At 38.1% G+C, this 27,995-nt stretch overlaps 1 protein-coding gene across 2 annotated transcripts; it reads left to right on the top strand.

The window, feature by feature from the left end:
• On the top strand, positions 1 to 27,981 carry SLC24A5 (solute carrier family 24 member 5). Of its 2 annotated transcripts, none has more exons than XM_075205208.1 (9): positions 1 to 309; positions 6,982 to 7,161; positions 9,054 to 9,137; positions 9,479 to 9,582; positions 12,856 to 12,956; positions 13,532 to 13,815; positions 15,410 to 15,616; positions 21,161 to 21,262; positions 27,637 to 27,981. In XM_075205208.1, exons 1-9 carry the CDS (start codon positions 99 to 101, stop codon positions 27,957 to 27,959), a joined length of 1,596 nt encoding a protein of 531 aa, XP_075061309.1. In that variant the 5' UTR covers positions 1 to 98; the 3' UTR covers positions 27,960 to 27,981. The 2 variants fall into 2 exon arrangements, with proteins under 2 accessions (XP_075061309.1, XP_075061310.1); XM_075205209.1 differs by lacking the exon at positions 27,637 to 27,981 and adding an exon at positions 26,129 to 26,311.
• The last annotated feature ends 14 nt before the right edge of the window (positions 27,982 to 27,995 follow it).

The raw sequence follows: 27,995 nt of genomic DNA, 5'->3' as shown, positions 1-27,995 counted from the left end.
TGAGGCTTGAAATATCCCATTGGGAGGGTTAATTGGTTCATGTGGACAGGACACCGTTCCTCACATGATGAGGATTAACGTGACCTCTCACTTAGTACATGGCACCGAGCATTGTGAGAGTGGAGTACTGGGATCAGACCATGGAGACAGCTGCACCTAACGCAGGACGTGTGGGGAGGAAGAGACGGGCGTCTGGGACCGCACTAGCGATCTTCGCCTTCTTCTTGCTGCTGTGGGGAGCGGTACAGCTGGTCTATCAGACAGCGTCTCATGGGGTATCTGTGAAACATCGGCTTCGTAGAGACGTCGGTCAGTGTTTGCTGTGGGCTGTACCTTGTGTAATTAGTTTCCCTATGTGTCACCTAATTGCATTACGTACAGTTTGCACTGGAAAGGAGCTTGTTAATGTATTACACATTCTATAGGGTTTATTCAGTGTATATGACAGACATATGAGTGTGAGTATATACTTTATAAGTGATAGGCGTCTGAAGGCATGGAAGTACTTTTTACTTCTTGCAAATGTGAATTTTGTGGCTTTTTTTTGTGCTCAGGTCCTGATATCAGTCAAATAATATGGCACACCCTGCAGACTGAGGAACATTGGAATCTCCTATCCTATTATATATTATTCAATAGGCTTTTGACATGGCCAACTTTACTGTTTTGTTATTATTAGTTTGCTTCAATGGTATTGTTTTGGGAGATGGACTAATGTGCATTTTGTCATGTAATGGTGACATTAAGTACACTTTATATACAAATTCACATCTTGTTTTAGTTTGATTTGCAGACAATGAAGTGTTTTCTCTAATGGAAAATAACAGTGTAGAAAATTCACATATCTGCATCAGTGGTACTAATGTACAAAGATGGACAATGGAACCTTTTAGTCTTTTCCTAGATATACAGAGAGAGAATACATATATTTGAATAAATGCTGAAACAAACTTTTTTTCTAAAACTGCACCAATGGTGAATACAGCACAAATAGAGCTTGAATATAACTTGCAGTAAGGATACATTATTTCTGTAGACAATGTACACAATATACATTCCTTCTTTTTTTTTTTTTGCTTTCTTTCCATAGTCATACATTCTCTATGACTGTGAATAAGCAGCGATACACAAACAATTATCCCTACAGCAAGTTCTATTGGAGCTCTGTTTATTGCTTGATGAATACAACATAGCACAAATGGGATGCAGTCACTCATATTTATATACTCTAAGGTGGAGATTCAGTTTGGCGCAAGGTATCTCCAAAACATCCACGGAAACACCTCGCACTGATGTTATGGCTGGAATCTCTGCTCATTTTTCCTCACACCAGAAAAATGCACAGAGATCCTTTCTATAATTGCCGGCAACGTGCACAGCCGGACAATTAATGTTTTATTGCCATTAATGGGTTTTGCCTAAAGGCTGTCACAAAGCTGATTTCTTGTCTGACGGCTGTTATGAAGTCCCCCAGCAAGCAGTGCCTAGGGCAGTGAGGGTCTTCATCTGCGGCTTGCAGCTCCTTCCTGCTCTATTGTCAGAGTTCTTTGTTTATAGCTTGTAACACTAGTTTACATTGCATGCTGATATGTTATTATAGATAGGTGTCTCTGATTAAATGCATTCTTTTAACTTAGATTAATGGTAATGTGTGGCCCTTTTGAAGGGCTGAAGTGTGTCTGATTGCCTATCACTGGATAGAAGGATGCTGTGTCTATACACCTGTCACTGATTAAACAGCTACTGAAAACCTGCTTGGATACTAAGTAGAACTTTAAAAGCAGCAATTTTTCATAAGGTGTTTTGTGATCACGCTCCAAGTTGCTTATTATGTCAGTACACCTGCAAGTTCACCAAATCAATGATTCCTTTGACTAATTACTTTGGGGTAATTTAATATCCATGCAAATGATCAGGGGAGGGCTGGCAAAATTTAGCCAGGGGTGGGGGCGAAGCTCGACTCAGCAGCCTATTGGGAACATTTTAAAGGGGGAAAAAATGCAGGTGACCCAGCCCTTGGAAACTCACTAAGGATCCGGGATGGGGGCAGATGCCACCCCAGCCCATCCTGACCCTGCAAATGAGCACCTTCCATTGTGTGCAGCCCAGGGTGATGAATAGAGTTCTATTTAGTGCTGAACTATATTTAAGGCTTATTAATACATGTGTGGGTTTTTTTCAGGAAATAGTTGTGTTCCTTCTGTGCATTGAAATGCTGCCTGTGCAGACATCACATGTGGCAAAGTATAGCGATCAATTAATCAGTAATCTGCTCTATTTTGAAATCTGATTTCTTGAGTGATGTTCCTTTTGAAGTCCATTATGTGTACTAACAAAGAGTTAATGGGTGGATGGGTACTCTTCTTCCCTTTTTGAGCAGAATAACCGTTTCCATGATCTGCCACATGCGTAGTTGTAAGATTTTGCATAATAATATGTAAAACTTTACCTATGCACATGGCAATTTTTATTTATATTTATTTTTATAACGCAGCACTGTGCAGAGACTGATTAATCGTTCACATCTGTCCTTGCCCCATTGGAGCTTACAATCTAAATTCCCTGACCAATTGCACAGGTCACCAAATTGGACTTTGATCTGGGTACTTGTGTCTAGCATGTAGGGCAGCCTGGGTATGGTTACCTTTGCATGTATGCATCTATTTACAATGCTCCAGCATGGAACGTTCAGTCAGCATTGTTCACAGATATGAGGAATTTTTAAAAACATTGCATGATACAAAGTAAAACATCAGGTTAATAACTTTGTCAATTGTCATTGTATAATTTGTAAATTTATATTCAGCAAATTGCATATGGATATTAAATGTTTCATAATAGTACTGATCAAATATATCATAATGTTAGATCCTGAAGTCCACAATATTTTGTTGGTAAGTTTGTTGTGTTTTTGAGCATTGAAAATTGTAGTTGTGATTTCTTTTCAGTTTGTGTTCATTGCAAAACCACTATTCAAAAGCATTAATCCCTTAACATTGTTCTAAAACCAAACCACCCACACACCTATTTAACACATTCTGCAAAATTACAGCATGGTGAGAGATAATACTTTAACTTCTGTATTTAAATATAACTTATGTACAATTACTTTCTCATATTCATTTATCTCATACTCGCCCACTTTTAAAACCACGACCCTGGAGGATGCCTACACTTCCGGGAGGACTCCATGAAATTCTGAGGGAGTAGGCAAGTATGATTTATCCATCTCATACTTGCCAACTCTCCCAGAAAGTCCGGGAGACTACCGAAATTCGGGTCGGTCTCCCGGGAGAACTGGCATTTCTCCCGCATCCCGCAATTCCCTTGCTAAAATGACGCGATTCACGAAGAATCGCATCATTTTAGCCGCACGACAAGTCATTTTACTTGTGGGGGCGGGGCCAAAATGATGCAATTCAAGGCACCTCGCCCCCTCCCACCCTCTAGTCACACCCCTCTCCTGAACGTCGCCTACTGAAAGTAGGCAAGTATGATCTATCTACCGATACATAGACTGGTAAGAATAGCAGTTGTGGAAATTGCACTTTGCTCTGGAAGGAAAGAACTTGTAATGACAATCACATTACAAATTCCTTTATTACAATCTTATTTAGCATGGCCTTACAAATGCAATGGTTATTATATGATATAAAATTGGTAATGCATAGACCGTGCTTGTACAGTGTGGTAAGAATCACTGTGTGGGTTTTTTCCACAGTCACAAATATACAGGTGATGGGATATTGGGGAAATTACAAAAAAAGCTCAGGAGAAAAATGGTAAATGAGATGCTGTGGTGAAAGGGTTAATTTTTACATGTAAAACTGTATATTTCACTGAAGGTGCTCAGAATTTTAGGTATTTTGGATAATAAGTTAAATCTCTGCATATGTAAAAGTTAAATGAATTTCTAGGAAATACACTTGTCTGATATAATGTGTTCATGATAGGAGAAGTGACTATTCTTATGCATATCAGACTTCCTGTCAGAGCACTAAATGGAATTGCAATTAGTCTCTCTCAAAATGACTCATAACAGAGGGCAATAAAACAGGATAGATCGCACATTTACATACATATAGGATATTTTGCATTTTTATCTGTATATTATATAGATATGAATGCATTGAAAGGATCAATAAACCCTTCATAAATAACTTTTATTTTCTTCCATAATATATCTACGTTCTCCCCACTATCCCTGAGAAGCCTGCTGTGGTAGCAACATGAAATCCCAGTGCTGCTCTGTTTGGTATGTTCACCACTTGGCTTTTTATTTCAGAAGTGAACAACAGGGAGTACAATCACTATTTCTCTGAACAAAACATTCAGTTTATCTCCGTACATACTCCTTTTCCTGCCCCCATTGTTACCCTTACTTTATGTGCTCTATTCCCTATTGTTACTGTTTTGTTTGAATCTTTATCATCATTTATTTATGTATATAGCGTCACTAACTCTGCAGCTTTGTACAGGGTATATTTGTTGTTCACACCAGTCCCTGCCCCATTGGAGCTTACGGTCTAAATTCCCTAACACACACACAGACAGACACATTAGGATCAATTTGATAGCAGCCAATTAACCTACTAGTATGTTTTTGGAGTGTGGGAGGAAACCCACACAAACACGGGGAAAACATACAAACTCTACACAGATAAGGCCATGGTCGGGAATCAAACTCATGACTTGAAAGGGAAATCAGACGACCCCCCTTGGGTCTGTGGCAGCATCCGAAAAAACCTTCCCCTATCTAGGGAGTGCTAATCCGGCGCATAACAATTTGGTCTGCTTCTGTTGTTGCTTTGTGATGCTAGACATCTCTGAGAAACACTCAGACAGCCCGTCAATTATGGTTTATTGCCTAGCCCACAGAAAAGATTGGGAAATCCCTTTGACTAAAAAGGACCATATTTGGGGTCACTCCAAGTGCATCATATTTTATTATAGGAAACAATTCATAAAATGTCTATTTTCTATAATCTGTTTGGGAAGACCTCTGTACAGATTGGTTGTCAGGGGAACCAGCCACATGAAATGGGTCACCAATAGATACCAGCACCATAAGCTACCTGTAGTGTGTATCCAGCCTTATTGTGAACACAGTATTAGCCAGAGCCCTGCATTTTGGAGGCCATCAGGACCCAGAGCAGAGGCAGACTTCGTGGAGGGAATGGCAGATAAAGTTTCTTCCTGAGTTATTGGGGAATTAAGAAATCTACTTTAACATCCTGTAAGATTCACAAAATGTCATGAGGCAATTAGTAATCAATCTTACTCTGTCCATCACTGGGAGGAACTACTGGCTTGGGTAAATTATAAAGCGTGCTATAGAAGATCAAATTTTTTTTGCAAAGGCCTAGGAGGTGTGATCACGTTATGTGTTCGCATTGGTTGGCCCTGCAAAAAATACCAAAAGTCCTAAGAGAATTTATAGAGCAACTAACCTGTGCGGAGCCCAGAACCCTTGAATTTGGGACTGGAAAGATTGGATCAGCTCATGTTCCTACTTTCGTTTAGATACTGGAATACTAATTAATTATCTCTAATGGTGGCTTTGTGAGCATCCCAAAAAGTGAAGAGAGATTTTATCAGTTGAGTTATTTGGTAAAATAATCGTTTAAGGATTCTGCAATCTCGGAGCAGATTTCTGGGCTCAGCAGTAGAGTATAATCAAGTCTTTATGAAGAGGGCCTGGGAGGTGAGAAGAAATCATCAAGGAATTTTAGAATAATTGTATATCGGCATTTTTAAATCTGGAAGTTTATTTTGAGTCAACACAAACATAGAGGACTCTATGTGGAGCACAATAAAACTATATTCTCTAGCCCAGAGGTGGGCAAACCAGTCCTCAAGGGCCATCAACAGTTCATGTTTTTAGGATTTCTTTAATCATGCACCGCTGAGTTAATATATTTGGCTGGGTCATTAATTATCCCAGCTGTTTATACAGACAGAAATCCTAAAAACATGAACTGTTGGTAGCTCTTGAGGACTGGTTTGCCCACCTCTGCTCTAGCCTCACCATTGGCAAGCCACCAGGTATTGACTAATGAGTGTCCCTTAAGAACTGAAGCAAATATTCCAAGGTTTAGGGATTGATCAAGAACAGGATCTAAAATTAAATTGAAATTTCTTCCAAGAACCAAATGCCCCATTTCATGAAGATCTATTTGTTTAAACAACAAGGAGAGGAATAAGAGCTAGCTGGTGTTTTGGGTGCAGCTGGAAATTAGAGAAAGTTGAAGATTCAGGAGGAATCCTACCACAATTAAAAATCTTCCGTCAGAGTTAGTGTGAGCAACAGTGAAGGGGACTTTACTCTGTATGAGAATTGCAACCCTTTTGTGCTTAGTGGTGCTAAGGGGAAAAAAAAAAGAATAAGTTTTGAGTATAATGTCATAGTGGCCCTGTTTTAGTGCATCCAACAGGACTAATGATTTTTTGGGGGAATTAAGTCTGTAGACATTTTATAGAAATAGGTTTCAGAGACCTTTAGAAGGAAATGGTTGAAAAGACCTATCTAACATTAGCAGTAGAAACCAGAGCTAGGCTAGAAGGTATGTTGCCCAAGATCAGGGAAGAGACATTAAGCAACATGTATAAGTTAGAAAGAAACAAAATAAAATAACAAACATCTAAAAACACCTGAAATGAAAGGAGGTTGTGGTTCGTGGGGGGATATACATGTTGCAGTTGAGTAAAAAGAAAATAGGGGTTACAGGGATTCAGCCACTGATGTGAGATTCAAAATGAAGTCTATAGCTAACAGGTTACTGGCAGCTATATAAGGAGTATTTAATGTGTTTAAAGTGATCAATGAAAAACACTGGAGGTAAAAAGACTTGTTGAAAACCTTCTTTTTCATTATAAAAATTGCTCTCTAAAGTTATCCTTACTGTATTAAAAGGAGTTTATCTGCAATAAAGCTATGCTGCTGTTAGTAAACTCCAACTAAGCCATGCTTGTCTCTTTCAGACAATGAAACACTCTGCATCTTTCCACCATCATCTGAGTTTCCAAAAGGATTTTTCACAGATCAGGAGAGAAGAGACGGAGTGATCGTCATTCATTTCATTGTCATACTGTACATGTTTCTAGCTGTGGCCATTATCTGTGATGACTATTTCATCCCTTCTCTGGAAGTCATTAGTGAATGTAAGTGCCAGAGACTGCAGTAAGACATTGCCATATAGAGGCAGTCACACCTGGAGAAATACATTCTAGCTGCGGCTTTTCATTACTGAAGGAAATATGTTCATTTGGTATAACTGATGTATAATGAAAGCATTATTAAAGCATTTTCTCCATGCAAAGACAAATGCAGTGTAAATAGTGTCAAAAAATGTTTACTAGTGACTCCTGAATCAAACCCCCAAACTGCCCTGATTTGAGGGCACTCTGGTGCCATCCTATCAGTCAGCACCATGGGGAAGGTGCCATGCTCACAAGAGGCATGTGCCTGTGGTGGTCATAGCAACTGAAGGGTGTTTTTAAGGGAGGGGTGTTGGGAGCAGCCCAGCACTTTGTAAGTGTACACTATGCCCCATTTCATGTCCGCTCCACATCAAAGCTAAATTTGTCCCTTAGGAAAAAGTTTGGGAGGTATGCCTTAAAAATCAAAGCTATTTCACAGCTTAAAGACTAGACCTATACTTGGATGTATATTTCTTTTATATAGGGCTCCAATTTTTTCCCCCAGACAATGGAAAACATCAATGACATTCGGCGGTCACCAGCGCCTGGACTGTGGTCGGAGAAGTGTGTGGGGTATGGGTGGAAAGGGGAGGTTTCAATGGCGGATACTTTATTGATCCCAGTGCATTAATTTGGAGTGAGCAAGACTGTTTATGGGGCAGGCAGTGTATAAAACATTCACCATGCCTGAAATGCTTCAAACAACTGCAAGTATGTATGGGGTCATTGGGTTCCACACCCATTTACATGCTTTTAAAAACACTGGTAATAGCATTTTTTTGCCATTGGGTAAGAGGTTGAACTCGCAATACTTATTTTCCCTTAACTCAGACTCCTGCTGCAGCAGCAGTGTAATTGGGGGTATGTTCCTACAACTGTTGTACATCATTTGGTGTCCCAGATGAAACCATTTTGCACAAAGGAATCCACAGCTTCACTGCTCCTAACATCTTCTACTCTCAACCAGTGTTTATTTATATGTCCTACAGCACGTTACATCACCTGGTTAGTCTACCTACTTTATTATTCAGCAGCTGCTTGAGTTAAGTATGGATCTCTCCTCTGCTGCGTTTACATAGGAATCACAACAAAGTAATCCTTTGCTAATTGAGTCCAGTGGTCCCAATCTCCAAATCCCTGACATGGTGCTATTTCCCTACGTGCACACACCTCTCTCCTGCATATTAGTGGAATATTGTTTTATATTTGACACTTTTTTTTTTTCTTGAGAGTCAAAGGAGACTGAAATGTTAAGCCCTTTTCCGTTTTAGTCTGTATTCTTCTATTGCTTTCATCATACTTATACATTGTAGAGAAATATATTATCTGTTAAGTTTGTGTTACTGTTTATGTTTGTCACATTAAATAATGTAGTAGTGTTTCCTAATAAACCCAAATCCCATAAGCAACCCAGTCCAGTTTTAGTTCGGGTGTTGAGACTTACCTACAATTAGCCGTCACCACCTACTATTATCATTCCAGATGTGTGAAGATGCCTCAGCTCCCCTATAATAAAACCCAAAGCACCATTAGGTACCCTGTGCACCTTCTCATACTTTCTTTTTTTTTTCTCTCTCTTGTACTATGTTCTTGTTTACTTCCACTTAGCAGCTGAACCACCTACACCGATTGTGTGATGATTTGGACTGGGGGTACACCTACCACAAACCCCAGTAAAGCAACCTGGTATTTATTGTAAATGAAGCGTTACATCTACTATCCCCTTTGCATGGTAATATCATGTGGTTTGCAGGGTTTTCACAAGTGCAATACATGGTAGGATATGAATACAACAGTCTGTTATTGCGCATTGAACATGTATCTAATTAGTGTGTGTCTTTTCATATTACAAGGTCTCGGTCTCTCCCAGGATATTGCAGGAGCTACTTTCATGGCAGTAGGGAGTTCAGCACCAGAACTTGTCACCACATTTTTAGGTAAAGTATTAAAAACAAAAAAAAGACAAAACGTAATATTACAACAATAATAATACATATACTGATTTTTGTTATAATAAATATACCTTAAATATGTGCAGTTGCAACTCTGTAGGGTATACACACACTCGCATACAAGTCTTCAAATGCTCCTTTTACCCTGCTGTTATCAGTGTGCTAGATGACCTTAGTATCAATTGATCCCTATTAGAGAGTTAGAATTTTCAGCTGTATTGTTTCAAAACACGTTAGAAGATGTATCCCCTCCATCCTCACCCTTCCTCCACTGGTGAGATGTATTTCAAGACTCCAGTAAATGCCTATTTGACATTGTTTTGCAGGTGTGTTTGTCACCAAGGGGGATATTGGAGTGAGCACTATTGTTGGATCTGCTGTATACAATCTCCTTGGGATATGTGCTGCTTGTTGCCTGTTATCATCCTCGGTATAGTACCCAATACAACTTGCTGCATATTGTATAGATAATGTAATGTATTCATATTGCACACATGTACGTAGTCTGTTATGACCTGAATGTAGAAAATATTCCAGTAAGTTAGTAATAAAACCTTTTAACTGTATGATTGTAAAGTGTGCTTAATTAACATGATTAATTATGAAATGATTTAAATGCATTTTCCTAAAGAACTGTGGAGGCAACAATAGCTATTAATACATAAAGGAGGAAAATCTATCCATGACCATTCCAGCTATTGCCCTATATCTCTCCTCCAACAATGATATTAAATGCTACAATCCTAGCAAATAAATTTAACACAATATTACCATGACTAATCCATTACAGTCAAGTTGCATTTTTTACCTGAACGGCGGGCCTGAGATGTAGGCCACTGCGGGCCAGAGTAGGCCATTGACCTGATTCATGTCGTTATGACAAGAACAGCCCTGCTATAATATTATCTACTGCTGCTGAAAAAAAACCATAGAATTTCCTGCCAATTCATGTTCAAAACTTCAACAGTTTGGCATGTCTGGAGACTTCCTAACAGACATACAAGCCTTATACACACAACCATCTGTTGGGGTCATGGCTAATGACACCCTTTGCTTTTCATTGGAATTGGGACCAGGCAAGGCTGCCCCTTAGTCACCTCTCATATTTGCACTGATTATAGAACCTTTAGCAGCAACTGTTAGAGCCTCTGTGTTATTAACCCTACTACAACCTAGAATATCCAAAAAGTTCTAAAACCATGGAGCATTATTGCACCGTCTCTTGATGTAAATCAATTTCACCAAATTCAGAGGCCATGCTGTTTAATGTAACCCTCAAGGATAAACAAAGCCTTGTTCCAAGTTAGATTTTTTTTTTTCATCTGCTATACATATTTAAGTATATGTATTACAGTATGTTATGATCTGCCTTACCAAGAAAACGTCTATGGCTTTATGACAAAAGTTAACACTGATCTTTGTTCATGGACCCCTTAATATTAGAGCTTGACAAGGCCAGGACTGTTAAGATGACTATTCTCTTACTACTTCCAAACATTACCTGTTAAAATATTCTATTCCGACTTACTAAATTACTTCTAGAATTCAATTATTCAAGTAACTATTCTTAAAAAACAAACAAACACAAAAATGACCACCTTAATGAGATTACACTCCTATTTGCTACCAGACTCTGGCATGGTTGGATGGAACTAAATATCTTAAGTAAATCTACATTCAAATTTTCAGCACAGATATGGAAAATATGTGACCCTAAAAGACCAATCTTATACTCTGATTACCTCAATTTGGCATAACCCTGACTTCCCGACTGGTTTATTTTTCCAGAGATCTCAACCCTGGACTTGAGGAAATACCATGTGCATCAGACATTAAGGATATAGGTTCTTGGCCCAGATATGACTATATTCGTCAGAAATATCCCACATTAAAAAACAGTTGTGGATTTTTTTTTAATTCAAATTAATAATGTCATAAAATCCTACATCTACTGATTCACTTTAAGACCATATGCCTTACAACACCTCTTTGTAAAGAAATGAAATCCTCCATATACAGCATTCTACTAGATTCTGTACGATGTCCTGCAGAAAGGAAATTAAAATAATACAAGTGGGGCCACAATACCAAACAAATGAATACAATATACATGAGACTGTACTTAAAAATGTCCAATCAGAAACAATTTATCTAACCGATTTTTTTTTTTTTTTTTTTTTTTTTTTTTTTTTTTAATAAAAAAAAAAAATTACAAAAAGGAAATTTAGTATGTATGATATATGCCCACATATCTGTCAATCATACAATGTATATATCAAAAATGTAAAAGAAAATATATAGATAATAAAAATTTCTTCAACATTGACAAACACAAAATGTCTTGTAGATTTAGATATCCATAGATTTACCACATAGGAAGTCAAAATGGAAAAAATACTTAAGCCAACCATTATTGGTGAGAAAAGGGGGGGAATAATGGCAAGCAGCTCAACTGTGAATAAAGGGGGCACTCAGCCCAAAATACTACCTTTATGGGAAAGGGCACATACACTGATGAGCTTAGTACTGTGTTCTCTGTACCTTGAGATCCTTGGTTTTATCTCTGGGGCTGTCCAACCCAAAATGTTGAATAATATGTTAAGTGCTATGCCAACATCATTTCACACTTGGTGGCTATCACAGAGCATGGGGGCTAAATCCTGGAAACACCCAACTGTTACCCCTCTCACAATTTTCATATGGTTTGTGGCACACATGGGGAAGATCACATACCTCCTACATAACCAAGAGGATATTATCCCTATAGTCTGGGCCCCATGGATATTTTCAGGAAGAATAAATGTGTAACCAAAACAACTGGAGGTGGGTCTGAGAGGCATAGTATAGCATAATGTTGTGCAAAATAATGTAATGCAACTTATATTCTAGACTATATAGCTAAAATATAGTGCACATAATTTTCACTCAAAATCACAAAACAATGTCAACCATATATTTTCATTTAACATTTCTTTACTGATTTAAACATTGGACAGAAGAGTGAATCGCGTCAAATTGCATCCACCTCTATTATACAGCAATACCCTCCATGATACGCCAAATATATTTCTAATGTCAAGTCTATGCAATTGTGGATGACGGCCAAATCGAACCATAAGTGGCGAAGATCAATATGTGGTGTGCATCAGGCAAACGCTTGGGGGTAGCTCTGTGTTTTTCTAACATAATTCAAATAACTCATGCATGTAATGCATAGCATATTATACCCAGTATACAATGCACAAGCAGTGACCACTATTATGGTCCATTTCTGCTCAGCCAGATGTATCCACAGTAGCCAAATAACTATTCTATTATACTTAACGGTTTGCTGGCTGGCTTTTCTGTCTGATACTCTGCACATAGTGTTAGACTCCTACAGATACTTCTTAAACTTTATGTTTCTGACCAAACAACCTACTGTTGACATACTCCTGGCATTGCATAAAACCCAAGCAATGTTGCTGTTCCTGATGCAATCTAGGGGGTGACGACCACTCACTGTTATCTTGTCTTGCACATTCCCTGTAGTTTGTTGGTGCTTACTTTAAATAGCATTGTGTGTACATATGATCATTTCATAGATTAAGCCATCAATCACATGGGATGGGCAGGTTGGCACTCTGTGTACATGATATCACATTGTGGTTCAAACAAACATTTGACGTTTCATTTACTTTTTCTTTTCTCTTTTTTTGTACAGATACTAAGGCTGTCTTGTTGGCCCTTATTTCGTGATTGTGTTGCTTATACAGTCAGCGTAGGAGCAGTAATTGCCATAACATTTGACAATAGAATTTACTGGTAGGTATCTTTTTATAGGTTTTATAAGATGGAACACAATTATTTCTATCTACCTGTGATTTTTAGTCACTGGGATATGTTAATGATAAGATATGCATATTTTGTGTTTGGGGACAATTTATACTAAAATACCACTTCAGATACAAAGCTGTATCTGTTTTGGAGCATATTCTTGGGGCAGCTACATCAGTCAAAACTAGTGAAGAGATGCTGAAGCAGCTACATCTTCTATTTCAGGCCTGGCCAACCTGTGGCTCTCCAGGTGTTGTGAAACTACAACACCTGGAGAGCCACAGGTTGGCCAGGCCTATTCTATTTAAATTAATTTAAGAGTACTTTTGGTGAAATGTGGTGAATTTGGCTGACAATATTTGTGGCTGATTTGGCCACACATGAGATAGTCAAACTGGTCATATTCAGTGGTTAGACTAAATTTCCAGGGGCCGCCATATAGTCTAGCTGGTTGAAGTTGCCATGAGTTCATTACTGGACCAGAATTTTTCATAAGTAAAATTGATGTTATTTACAGTATATTCTTTCTATTTTATTTGATTTTTTTTATCTCTCTATTGTAGGTATGAATCTGCTTCACTAATCTTGGTATACGGGCTCTACATTGGAATGCTGTGCTTTGACATTAAAATTAATGAGTACATGGTGAGGAAGCTAAGTCCTTGCTGTACATGTCTTGCTGAAGCTTTGGAAGAAAACAGTGAGCAGCAGCTTTTGCTTGGATGGAAAGAAGAGGATATGCGTGTAGTTCGACAGCACTCCCGAGCAGATAGTGGCATTTTTCAGGAAGGCTCTGATTATTCTCAGCTGTCGTTGAGCTTGCATGGGCTAAATGAAATTTCTGAAGGTCTGTAATGGTCCCCAAAGAGTGTGTGTGTGTGTGTGTGTGTGTGTGTGTGTGTGTGTGTGTGTGTGTGTATATATATCTATATCTATATATCTATATCTATATCTGTTTAAGGTTGGCAGTAAAAGGGTCCAGAAGATTAACACACAGGGGATTGCTGGTACTGGAAATACCTGAAGTGTAAAACCAAATCACTAATGTAGAGTTTGCTATGATCAAATTTAACCTGACTCTCCTTAAATCTTGTCATTCCACAATCATTCATGGTGGGGATACATGTCTATATAGACCCAAGTACAAAAAAAGGGCACAGTCTCAAGAAACACAGTACTTAGAAAAATTAGTACTATTTTCTATACAGTGATGGAAAAACTAGAGTAGGAGGGAAGTCCTGGCATATTTTTTTTTTTTTTTTTTTTTTTAATATAGCAATATAAAAAAAAACATCATTCATGTGATTATAGCTATCCCAATGACTGCTTAAGAATATTTGCTCTATTGTGCGTGTGTTCATCTTTACCACACACAGAATTTATAATATTTGTTTTAGAACAGGTAGAGAAGGCTGGCGGAGGAGACGCATGCACTGATGCTTGACCCTGCCAACTTCCTGTTCGTAGTCTCTTTCAAGCTGTTGAGCTGCAATGAGGAGGTTGTTGTAGTACATATAAGAGGCTGACGATTGCTATACAATGACAGCATGGCATAATTCTCTGAAATACACAGAACACAGAAATTTCTTATTATGTACAATGCTGCTAGCAACCTTCAGCAGTTGGCATCTTGACTTTTTGATTGAAATCGGGATTGCTGAAGGCCTAACATATTACAATTGGGATCAGGGTTATAACATCCATGAATAACATAAGCCTGAATGTAAGCCACTATTAATTTAACCAACCTGAACAGAAATATTGAACAAAAATATTGTTCTCTAAAGTGATTTTCTCTGTTAGTTCTCATGAACATCTTAACGGAATTATCATTTTCTGCTAGAGCCATGTCTATAAGCTGCACAATTTTAGTATAATGTCCCTTTTAAATAGTGGTACTGCTGTGTCTCAGAAGTGCACATATGTCTATTTTAATCGGCAGGAAAAGCTATACGTAACCATGTTATCAAAATACTGCAACAGTTACACTAGCCATGTATAGATGATCTTACCATCAAACCACAGTAAACTGGTATTGCTGCCATGTTTTAACAAAATGTGACACTTTTACACTGTATCTTCCAACATATAACAGATTAGCCCAGTGGATCCCAATTTTTCTCAGTTCAAGGCACCCTTGGGGTCTCCATAATTTTTTCAAGGCACCTCTAAGCCAAAATAATTACCAAGTAGTCCCCCGCCTTGCTTACTACCGGCCTTGACCGCAGCACCCCTGTGAGAACGCTGCGGCACCCCAGGGAGCCAGTTTGTGAACCACTGGGTTAGGCACTAAATTTCTGTCCTGTGGAGATACTCTCTTAATTCTGCCAAAAACATTAGAGGACTTTACGTGCTTGTTTTGACAAATGTGGCTTCTAATATATACATTTCAATATTGTCTTTTGTCTTGTTATACATGTTTCTTTTTGGTTTTCTATCAGATCCTCCAAGTGTTTTCACAATGCCGGATAATGATTTGAAACGAATTGTGTGGGTTCTGTCACTGCCAATCATTACGCTGTTCTTCCTGACCGTACCTGACTGCAGAAGAAAATCTTGGAAGAAGTGGTTCGTTTTGACCTTTGTTATGTCAGCCGTATGGATTTCTGGAGTTACGTACATTCTTGTATGGATGGTGACAATAGTGGGTAGGTGAATTTATTTGTGCCAAACACCATTTGTGAGAGATGGACAGGAGTAGGAAGAGTGAACCAGGAATCTGCACACAATCAATGCTCCCTCCTGTAACAGTTTTTTATGATGAGCCTGTTTCTCTCTTTCCCTACTTCCTTCTCAGTTTACCCACCTCCCTCACTATTGGTATTAATATCTAATAATGTGTTATAACAATATCAATTAAATATACCTAATTGAACCCTTCTGCCAGAAAAATATTGAATGTTTTCTAATAATTGTGAATCCCCAGAAAAGTTATAAATAATGCCAGAATTGTCAAAATCATCACATAACTGGAATACTTTATAAAATACCATTAGAGACTCCTTATCCCTGCTTTAGACACATGTTATTTAGTTCAGAAAGTGTTTCAAGATAACACAAATGTATTCATTTGTTAACAGAGGGGAAAAACTTGAGGAAAACATTTCCTAAATGCATGCTGGGATCTGTTTCACGCCTCAAAATCTTTTATTTTATATACAAATGTCTTTCAATTCTGGTGATGGTTAAACTGTACTTGTCACCAGGGGAGGGCAGGCAAATTTTATCTGGGGGTAAGACTCGACTCGGTAGCCTATTAGGAACATTTTAAAGGGAAAAAAAAAATGCAGGTTATCCAGTGACCCAGCCATAGGTAGCCACTATGGCACCAGCTCGGGGGTGGGGCAGATGGAGTATGATCACTGCCCTCACCCTCTGACAGAGGAGCAAAGCCCAAGGGAAAAAGCATGGTACACATAAGGCCACATGTAGTCTTAGAATACCACCCAAGCTCGCTTTTCTGCTTGAGTGAGTGTTTTTGCAGTTTTTTTATTAGTTATTGCATATGCATTAAGTCCAGTTTCTACTAGGGTCTTCACTGATTGCTATTTCTTCAGAAGAAGCAGAGTACAGTTTGTGGCAATGCATGCTGGTCAAAATGTGAAACCGGTGACCATTCACAACCAGCCTACATTTTTGCTATGCGTTTCAGAGCTCTACTGTGTACACCCACTCCATTTGTTTGGAAGTTTTAAGGTGATCAAGGTGAAAGCAGCATGTGGTAGGGTGTTTTGTTTTTTTGTCCCAATTTGGCATTGTAGAAAATCTTAGCGGAAGTAACATATACCACCGCCAGTGTTACTTGTATACTGCTAAAGAGCTCAACAAGAGCCAAGGCATTATGGGACTTGAAGATTTAAAAACTGCACTCTAAGCACTTGATTGCCATAACTGATTTCTCTGTATAGTGCTGCGGAATTAGCGGTGCTATATAAATAGCTGATGATGATGACATTACTGCTTCCATCCCACCTACAAAGTACCATTTGATATCCATTAGGAAACCATTCATTTTTTTCAATTGCTGATATACTTATGTTTCATATTTAATGTTTGTTTTTTTGTTTGTTTGTTTTTGAGTGGACTTGCTATTTTGGCTACTTATGTACTCTTTTTATCTGAGAAATTGCTTACCTAATATAGAAACATACTGGTGTGCGGTTATGCATGTAAAAACTTTGCACAATGTGTGCAGAAAATGTTAAGGCATTCAGATTTACTCCATTACTATTTAGATGCATCAATATTGTATCAGGGGACCAGCCGGACTGCCTTCCTGTGTGTACCATATGACTAGGGTATCTTTAGAAATGCAGCATGTATGTACAGGGGATAAAAAGATGACCTCTACTTCCCAAAGGAAGACTAGGCAGAGAAAGAGCAGAATATATTCTTTTCTGTCAGAATAGATAGTGATTCTTATTTAAGGTTATGATCACAGCAGACATACATCAGAGGATACTGCAGTCTGTTTGATTGCCCTGGTAAGACACACATGGCATATTAATGGTTATGGGGAGGATTGAAACATAAGAGTCTTAATTCAGACGTGTGTCTCATCCTTTTATTGCTTGTACAATAACTGATGGGTTCCCCCCCCCCCCCCCCTTTTGTCCTTTGGTGTAGGCGGGAACCCCCCACCTTTTTATGTGGACAACTATCACAATTAACATTGAACACTGCCAAAAATTACTGAGCAATTCTAATACCCTGTCTTACATTCATGGCCTAGGGATTATGGTCACATGCCCTTACTTTAAGAAGTTAATGATCAAAAGATGGTTGTCACATGACTGCAAACTTGAAATAGCCTGTCAGCCTAGAGCCAGAATATGATGATGATACTCCTCTCACAGCTGATATTCACATGGAAACCTTTTGGTTTTATGATAAAACCTTTTGGCATTGAAACTAAACAAAAGAAGAATAAAGAGGAATGAAAGATGAATGTGGCTTTCCTACCATTGAGAAATTGGTTTATTGATGATGTAATTCTTATTTATCTCTAAGCCCCTTACTCTGGCAATCTGTGGGATTTTTTTATGTGTAATTTGTTTTATTTAAAGAAGAGGTGAATATATACAGCAGATGAGACCTAATGCAAATCGCAGTCCAACAACTAATAGTAAATGAGTCAAATAGGACGTGTCAAAGCCTCTCTGCTCACTTGATGTGACTGTAACACTTTACAAACTATACATTGTTAATAGCAGCTTGAAGCTACAAGGAAGGAATAAAGGAAGATTATAATGTGCCTCTTACAGATAGCCAGTGTTTTATGTAAAAACAAAGTAAAACACCATGGTATTACATCTTTAAATAGTCATTAGGGCCACTGTTACTTTATCATCTGTAGCTGATATTTATTTTTACACCAGCTGAGAGAGCAGTACTGGAACCGTGTAGTGCAATAGGGTACCAGTGCATATATTATAATAAACCACATTTACAGGGCATATTTTTCCTTACATCTGTTATGTCAAAAATTAATGTATAATTTGCAGTTCATATTGCATATCAAGATGTCGAATTAGCATTCCCTGGCCTGTTGAGATCCAGGCTTAATAAACAGGCTTTATACATTCTATTATGAAACTGTTTAGTTATCCATTTAGTAATTGAAAACAGCTCCCTTAAACATAGCTGCTGATAGATTCATACACCTCTGTGTATGAATCTATCAATCCAGGGCTGTTAGTCATTCCGTGTCTGCTCTGTTATAAAAGCACATTCCTCATTATTATTTATTATTATTATTATTATTACCATTTATTTATATAGCGCCACTAATTCCGCAGCGCTGTACAGAGACCTCGCTCACATCAGTCCCTGCCCCATTGGGGCATAGTCTAAATTGCCTGACACACAGCCACACACAGACACGGGTCAATTTGTTAGCAGGCAATTTACCTACCAGTATGTTTTTTTTGGAGTGTGGGAGGAAACCGGAGGACTCGGAGGAAACCCACGCAAACACTGGGAGAACATACAAACTCCACACAGATAAGGCCATGGTCGGGAATTGAACTCATGACCCCAGTGCTGTAAAGCAGAAGTGCTAACCACTTAGCCATCGTACTTCCCACAGTGCTGCCCTCTTAGCACTGTAAACTGTTGCAGATGAGGGGGGGAAACATGGTTTATTCTTCAGCTTGATAATACACAGCTTTTTAATTAATATCAAATAGTGCTTCATTTGTACTTAATTTGTACTTTTTAACCTCTGCCTTTATATAGAGATGAATGATCCCCATATGCCAAGCTTCATTTTTAATCCCGGTGTTGTTTGAGCCAAAGTCCTGATGTTCATGTGCTTTAGGGTGCTTACTTATAGGCGTTAGATAAACTCGTCCTACGTTGTCATGTGCTATGTTTACATAAATGAACGCAGCGTGAATGTTCCTCATAATAATGGGTGTGCCAAAAATTCAGCAATCTGCATTCAGGATCCATCAAGAGTTTGATATCTGTACAGTTAGTATTAACCGTGTAGTCCTCATTGTGATCTACTGGTTACTTCTTTGAGGACTGTCAATGCTAGCAGTACAAAATGGCATGGGTATGGATATACAACTGCCCAATAATATGATTATCTCTTAGGCGATTTATACAAAGGTGGTGAACTTGGTAATGGCGCAGTTATGTATGTAAAAATAATAGTTTTTATTTCTGGTCTCCATTGTGCAATACTACATTAAACCTAAAAGAAAAATAAATGGAATGTTCACCTAGTACCGTGAAGGTATTGTTCAGCTATGAATCTAAAAGACTCTCCTGTAAAAAAAAAACAAAAAAACAAAACCATAAATATAAACCACAATATATGAAACTAATGATTTACAACACAAACGGCTTCTAATAAGTTATGTCCATAATATTCACTATATACAGAAATACCAAATAACAATGTCTATTCGAGAGACTTTTCTGATGACCAGCGAAGTGTCTTGCAGCAATCAGTGTGTAGAAATATATTAACGTGAAAGGAAAGAAAAGTTACTGTTAAAAATCTTTGCTCACCAAATGTGTATCAACAGGAATCGTTCATGAAAATATGTATACAAGAATAGAGAGAGAAAAGAATAGGAAGTGAACGTTAAGTGGTTATTAGACACATGATCACTAGAAGGGGCATGCACACAACAGTTCCTATTTAGGAGATCCACAGCCTTCACACGTTCTGTAGATATTCCAGTGTATTATGGCAGACGCTGTTACATTGGAAAGTTGCCTTGGAGCATGCTGGAAAAAGTAAGGATTGGTCATATTCATAGTAATGTTATTCTCATATTTTGCTTTGTAAATGTTTTCATTTTTTAATAAGTTTAAATATCTTAAGCAAAGTCAAGTGGTGTATACCAAGTTGTTTTGCACTACAGATTATTCCTCCCAATGGTAACAACATTTTAGCATTACAATGGAATATTTGAAACATTGACCGCTAACATCTGTATTTCTTCTAAGTGGGACCCACTGTGTACATGCCCCCTTAGGAGAGCTAATGACCACAATTTCCTTATCATAAACTGCCGGAGAAAATGAGTGAGACTGCTGTCATTCTTGGATGTATGTTGTTATTATTAATGTTCGCTTTTGACATACATTTGGTGAGTGAAATTTTTTTCTTTTACAGTGACTTTACTTTAAATAGGCTGCTAATATAAAGGTGCACAATGATTGATGTAAGGCCAGCGGTGGAAGCGTGCCGGTATACTGTGATATGTCACACTGCCATGTCTCCTACTGCCTTCATTGTATTGTAATACTATCAAATTCCATTCACTTACATTTTCCATACCGGCACATCTAATATTCCACTGCCACCACCATCCTTCATCTAACTGTAATGTGTTCTTGCAGTGACCAGAGTTGCCCTGTTTTAGACTACCAAGGCACTATGATAATTTAACTTTTCTATGGCATTTTAGCTTCCATAAATGTCTACTCTATTCCTAAAAGCTAATACTGTAATTAAGATAAAATAAAGTTGTTTTTTTTAACCATTTGTACAAAATTGCTAAAGCACTTTTAGTGATTTGTGTACCGTTAAAGAAAATAATACATGCTAACATAATATCTTAAAAGTACATTTTGGAGGATAAAAATTCTTCCTTTTTTAAATGTAATAGTTATCTATCTATTTTTTTTTTTTTTTTTTTCCCTGAAAACTGTCACACAATGAATAATTGCAGGTGAAACGTTGAACATCCCAGACACAGTGATGGGTCTTACATTGTTAGCTGTGGGAACCAGCATACCAGACACTGTTGCAAGTGTTCTTGTGGCAAGAGAAGGTAAGGAACAGTATTTTATACTTCATCTATTACCATAATTTACAGTTCTATGTAACAGCAAAGAACGCTTTATAAAGAGTCGCTGGATATGAAAAATGTCCTGCCCAGATTAACTCTAGTCTAATCCTTCTTGCATTGTTAGTAACTAGAACTGAAATTCACCTTGCTTGAGTATATGGAACAGTGGTAACAATGGTAAATATAGTTTAGTTAGAGTTGCACTTAGCAGCCTATTATGACATCTGGCTTATCTGTGCCTGTATAAGAACTTTCACCACTTCCCATATAAATTGATAATCTGTTTCCTGTAAGATGCTTAGGTACATAACATTTACAGGAATGGGAGCAGGCTTTTTTATGGTCTGTACACCCAATGCTATGACCATTTTTATATGAATATAACTTTCCATATGTGTAAGGACACTGTCCGGAAGGGATAAACAGCATTATCTTATCCAGTATACAGTATAACTTCATCATGCCCAGCATATAGTACAAGCCCATAACCGTACGTGATGTGCTCAGAAGCCCAACCTTCACTCTCCCCAGCATCTAATGATCGGACCATGGCTGCTTTCATAGTAACTAATAGGAAGCTGCCTATACTGTTTACCACTCACAATGCAGGCTGCTTCATATTGTCATGGCAGAAACCAAGATACCCATAACACTGTAAGTTTAAATTGAGATGTAATTGAGAATTTTTAGTAATTTGAATATAAGATTTTGATTTGAGGACAATTCCAGGGTTTGCTATACAAATGGTAACCTTGGCTCTTGTACCCTAATAGTGCTAGCCCCAGCCTCTCCAGCTTGGCTTACATGCAGTTATGCAACGGGGAGAGATTATAAAAATATTAGGCACTCCCTTCCTGTTAGACAATTGGCTTATCATGGTCTCTTCAAATATGCAAATATGCTCATATGTGGCAAATAAAGTTGTCTTGCCTGATTAGCCCCCTCAGCTAACTAATCAGGAAAGAAAACTTTGTTTGCCCCATATGAGCATATTTGCTTCAGGGGAATACATTACTGAAGCATGAATTGACCAGAACACACCAAGTTGGGTGGTTTTGGGCTACAATGCTCAGGTACAGTTGTAGAACGCAATGCTTACACCTCAGTATATGACTCAAGATTATTATAAATGTTCTTGCACGCACTTCATAATCCAAACATTTATTTAGTCAGAATAAATTATTTAATTAAAAGGCTATGCATGACCATTTATAATGGCCTGGAAATACTCCAGGATTACTGGAGACCTAGAGGCTTTTCCAGGGATCGACACCCTTTTCGCTTATTCATCACAAACGGGAATCTTATGAACTTGAGGTCTATTTTCTACAGTCCCAGACTATCCTTTAAGCATGTATGAAGCTGTTTAGACTCATGGCTGCATCTTTAGATGCCTCACCTTGATCTAGGGAGCACATGAGTGTGCCAATACAACATTCTCTTGCTAGGCTCACAATCCTCATGTCAGAACAAGACAGGAGCTCGAATGGCTAACAGTTTGCCAGGATGAGTGATCAAGGAACATGAAAGCCATCAGTAACCATTTTAATGATCAGCGTGACTGTTCTAATATACAACTTCATATGAGCTGGTTATATCAAAAGCAAAGTAGTTATGTCTTTTGGTGACTTTATATCCCTGGAACCCAGAACTCTACAACAAACTTCTTGGTTCAGAATCTATTTCTCAGAGATTCTGTGTGTTTCTAGTGTGCCATACCTCCTAAATCTACCAATGCATCCCACACATCTTTGCCATCTCTAACAGACAATATCTCCTTATACATAAACATCATCCAACCAGGCTCACTTAGAAACCTGTGAAATGCAGATATTTCACAGAGCTCTCTTGCCAGTGACCTTCTATATTACATGTCCTGCCTGTTGTCTTCTGATTTAGAGAAGTCAATACACAATATAACTCTCCAATCTACCCATGACCATCTGACTACTGCTACATTTTGCAACAGAAGACACAATTGTGCACAGTCATGGCAGAGGGAGAGAACAGAGACCATGAGCACCTTTGACTTGTATAACAATCTGACCCGGACTTTCTAGGTTACAAGCTTGCTCTCCACAAGCACTCTGTGTAGTTAAACAATACAACTGTAGATGTTCTGCTAAGTCATTCTCCATTAAGACACAACACCTCTATTTCTCTTTCTTTATCTCTCAACAACAGCCATACCTGGACAGCTAAATATTTGCAAATCGCTCCAAAACAGTTTTTCAAATACAAATGCATCTCAGAATAAGGAAATTGTCCTTGTGGCCTCCTTTACCTCACTAGTATAAACTCTTAACTTATATGTTTAATTGGTCTCTTTACTCTGGCACATTCCACACTTTCCTAAAATCTGTACTTATAACCCAATACTACTTTATTATACTACTGCCTGTTCTAGTAAGATCACCTATCTCACTTGCCCTGTTAAATACTAGGCAGGAATGTTATATATTACTCAAACATGTTGTTGGTAGTTTTTAACAGTTTATCCAATCTTTCCATGAAAATACTCTTTATAAGCCTGTACTATATATGGATTATGCCCACAAGGCTCTTTGAAACTGTTACTGACTCGCAAGTCCGGTAGTTTTCACACATTTGACCATCCTTTTCTTCAGGTAAGGGATGGGATCATAATATCATAAAAAAAAATTCAAATCTCCTCCCAACTGCAAATGCTCTCAGCAATTGATTATTATCCGCTTCATTCTCTTACAAGTCACTGTAGAAATTCTCTAGACTTGCTCCTCTTCCCTCTGCTCCATGCTTAGATTCCCCCACCAATTTCTGAGCCTACAAGCTGATCTTTTCAGAGAAGCTTAACCTGACTCCCATCTACATAAACGACATTCTTTAAAATTTATGTTTTTCTGGTGCCTATTATCTACTACACTACTTGGCGCATCCCTACGCTTGCTCCCTATATCCTCCCGAATCCAATTCACCATGAAGCCACCAAGTCCACCCATTCATACGTTCAGATCTGCGCCTCACCACTCGCTCTCGTCTAGAAGACTGTGCCGCCACTCATTTATGGAATCCCCTACCATGCCTAATCTGCCAGAACCTTCCAATCTTTAAACTATCACTGAAAAAAATCCACCTCTTACTAAAATCTACTTTACTTCCTACTTCTGTCTGATACTATTGGATACTGCTTTGCTGCTGTCACAATTTCCATACTTCCTCCCTTTGTTTCAGCTCTACCCTTTTTCCACTAGACTAAACTCTTACAAGCAGACTGACTCGCTTATTTTATCTAGTATGTACCTATTTTATGTATGCTGTTTCTGCATTGCTTTTTTTGGTGGCTTAAAAATAGTGTTAATAAAATAAAAATTCCTTTCAAACCATCTAAGCTGTGTAACTATACTCTTCTCTTCAAATTGTCCACTTTCATAAGCAGAGCTGCTTTGTATTTATAGCTAGGGTGTGGTGAATGTCTATTGTAGCCGTGGGTCTATTATGCTGTACAGGGTCCCATGTCAGCTAATTGTCTCTGTTCTATCTTCTTTGAAATATTCAACTTAATTTATTAGACACCTTCCGCTATTCAAGGGGTGTATACTACTCTGTAGGGATGAGGGAAATTCCTATGAAACTTTGTGAAACGGCCTGTTCTGGCATTTAAAATTTTTATCTAGGGCTTATGGTGAGCACAATGTATCTGTACTAAATATGACGTTTGCAAGCAAACTGTATTAGAGCTTGCTCCTGCTCCAAACATTTGTTTAGGCTTCCCAATTTAGCCCATTATCTACAGAAAACACTGGGTCTTCTAGTGTACATTTTTTGCTTCTTTAATTGGTCTGTGCTGACCAATTAAACAAATAAGCAGTATAGTTTCTGCTGGTATCTGTTTTAGAGGCTATGAAATCAGTGCAGCAAAAGCATCATTTTTTTTTTTTTTTGCTGGTATATTTAACTTTGTGTAATGTTCCTACTGTATGTATATAGACTTAGATAGATAGTATACAAGAACTATTTTCATGTGAATCTATGTATTATTCATTTGAGGAAAATGTATCTGATGGTAAAGAACGGCAAAAGAAAGAGAAACATAGTACATGTAATCCCAAAATGGTGTATGCACTGATTTAGACCTAAAAATAAGACTGTGAATACAGGTTCTGTCATGCTCTGCTACTTTACAGGATGCCTTGTCTTGGAGATGAGCAGCACACATGTAGAGTGTTTTATAATACATTGAGTAAGTAGAGAGCTTCTGGCTAAGGAATGGGATCAATTGGAGAAGTGGCAATACAATTTTAAAGAAACAAAATGGGTGCTTGGATGCTTTTGAATGCCATTGGCTCCCCATTCAATCCAAAAAACTCAAGCTGCTTGCCCCATCTATAAAACATCCCCCTTCTACATCTCCAAGCTTGTCAAGAAATACTTCCCAGCATGCCCAATCTGTTCTGCCAATGACCTTTGCCTCACATTCCTACCTTTGGAACGCTCTGCCCCATTTGACCAGATTCACCCCAACCTCTAATCTTTCAACTATGCCCTCAGAACTTACCTCTTCACACTTGCCTACCCCATTCCATTCCATCCTAAGACCATTTCCTCCTCATGTTCCACTTGTTTCTCATCACCCCCTTTGTTTGTTCCCTTGCCTATCTAAAGTGTTAGATTACCCCCTCTGCCTACTATCCTCTTGAAAAAGTTTCTTTATGTTCTAAGTTGTTTCTCCTGCTTTTTCTTTTGTTCTCTTGATCCAATATTTGTTTGTATTAAGTTGTTTGTGTATTGCTGACTGTGTTCTTATCGTACATGTAATGAACATCAAGTAAGACAGGAGAAGTAATAGTTCTTCCATTCTGGCCTCACCAGTCACAATTGGCAGGAGCATGGACGATGTTCCTAGACCAATCTTAGCCTGAACCACTTTGACCAGGTTTTCTGCAGCAGGGGCCTATTCTTCACCCAAATCCAGGGACTCTCCTTGATGGTGTCAAGATTGCCGTTGCTCAAGAGAGTAAAGGGATCTGACAAGGTGATTGAGGTATTATTGCAAGCAAGAGAAATGAATCCATAGTGTATTAAAAAGTTTGGAAAACATTCATATTTAGGTGTAAAGCCATGAGCAGCTAACATATTGATTAGTGGCAATCGCATCCACCAGAAGTCAGAATGTTAGGCTTTATGGTGCAAGGAACCATTTTTAAACATGTACATAAAGTAGTGCTAAGACCAAATCCTGCCTAATGTAGTTTCCACATTTCTAGCTAATCAAGACATTGTACTTCTGTCCCTTTGTCCCGTGTGTGTCTTCTGAGAACAAGGGACTTAAGAAAGACAGAGCATCTTTGTACTTCCTGAAGATCCACAGTAAGGGTAAACTCCATCAAAACACACTCTTGTAAGATGAATTTGAAGTAATTTCCTAGTTTATAAGTGAAATAGACATAAGGTGCATAGCACCTGGGCACACAGGGATCAGGCTTGAGCAACTGATCTATACAAAGCAGCAGGCTGGTTCTTGTTTTATACTTTTTCTAGACCTTACCTTCTGGAAGTTGTAGGTGTGACAGACACTCAGGACCTAAGTCATTAAGGAGAGCAAGGCATAAAAAGTAACTTTTCACCTGGACAAAACCATGTTGCATTGGAGGGAGGTAAATTTAAAACATGGGGACAGATTTATAGTTGATCTAGGACATGCCATATCCCAACTTTAAATTTCAGTAGAAAGCTATGAAATGAGTAATATATAATTTGCTTATATATTAATTGATGCCAGCTGGTGTGATTTCCTTGACATACCACTATTAATGCTCTTTACCTTTTGAATATATATATTTCTGATTACATGTCATTGAATATTCTACCATCAATGTATAGTAGTAAAATACACCCACATCTGAAGATCACTTACCATCAAGTTTGTGGGTGGGGTGTGTGGTGTGTGTTTTTTTTTTCCCCATATGGACCTATTTCTGGTTTATATTATATTTACAGGCAAAGTTCTACAACTAATACAATTTTGTGACCTTAATTTTAGGTGTTTAACTTTTTACTAACTAGGCAATACATGTTTTTTGGAGAACTGCAAATGTTTAATAAAGTATTACCAAAGGCAAGCAGTCCTAACAATCAATGAATGTGAGATAATGGGAGGGAGCTACCCATGTATATTAAATAGAATCCACATTTGTCCTGTGATCAGGGAAGCAGCACTGGGTGATATTGCATACAGCAGGTATTCTAATGAATGTGATAGGGAAATTAGTAACTAGAGCTGTCATTTATGCTAACTTATTTTGGGTACTTTTTTTTTCATGAGGCACCAGTGTTTGTATAAATACCAGTGTTAATTGAAGAATAATTTTTCTTTACAGGAAAGGGAGACATGGCTATGTCAAACATTGTGGGATCAAATGTATTCGACATGCTTTGTTTGGGAATTCCTTGGTTCATCAAGACAGCCTTTGTAGACTGGTCAGCTCCTGTGGAAGTGAACAGCAGTGGTTTAACCTACACCACCCTCTCTCTTCTGTTCTCTGTCCTCTTTATATTTACAGCAGTTCATGTAAATGGTTGGAAACTTGATAAGAAGCTGGGTGTAATATGTCTAATAATGTATCTTGTTTTTGCCACACTATCTATTTTGTATGAGCTTGGTATTATAGGAAATATGACTGTACACTTCTGTGGAGTGTAATAAAATGTGACTTTTGAACAAGCGCTTTTTGCACTG

The sequence above is a fragment of the Mixophyes fleayi genome, chromosome 4, assembly GCF_038048845.1.
Source record: "Mixophyes fleayi isolate aMixFle1 chromosome 4, aMixFle1.hap1, whole genome shotgun sequence".
Classification (NCBI taxonomy): Eukaryota; Metazoa; Chordata; class Amphibia; order Anura; family Limnodynastidae; genus Mixophyes; species Mixophyes fleayi.
The sequence above is the reverse complement of the archived record's forward strand: the minus strand, read 5'-3'. Positions and strand labels throughout refer to the sequence as shown.

Coding starts and splice junctions, on each gene's coding strand:
- SLC24A5 (XM_075205208.1), top strand. CDS start 99: ATGGCACCGAGCATTGTGAGAGTGGAGTACTGGGATCAGACCATGGAG. Junction 9,138..9,478: donor ACTTGTCACCACATTTTTAG/GTAAAGTATTAA, acceptor ATTGTTTTGCAG/GTGTGTTTGTCACCAAGGGG. Junction 15,617..21,160: donor ATGGATGGTGACAATAGTGG/GTAGGTGAATTT, acceptor GAATAATTGCAG/GTGAAACGTTGAACATCCCA.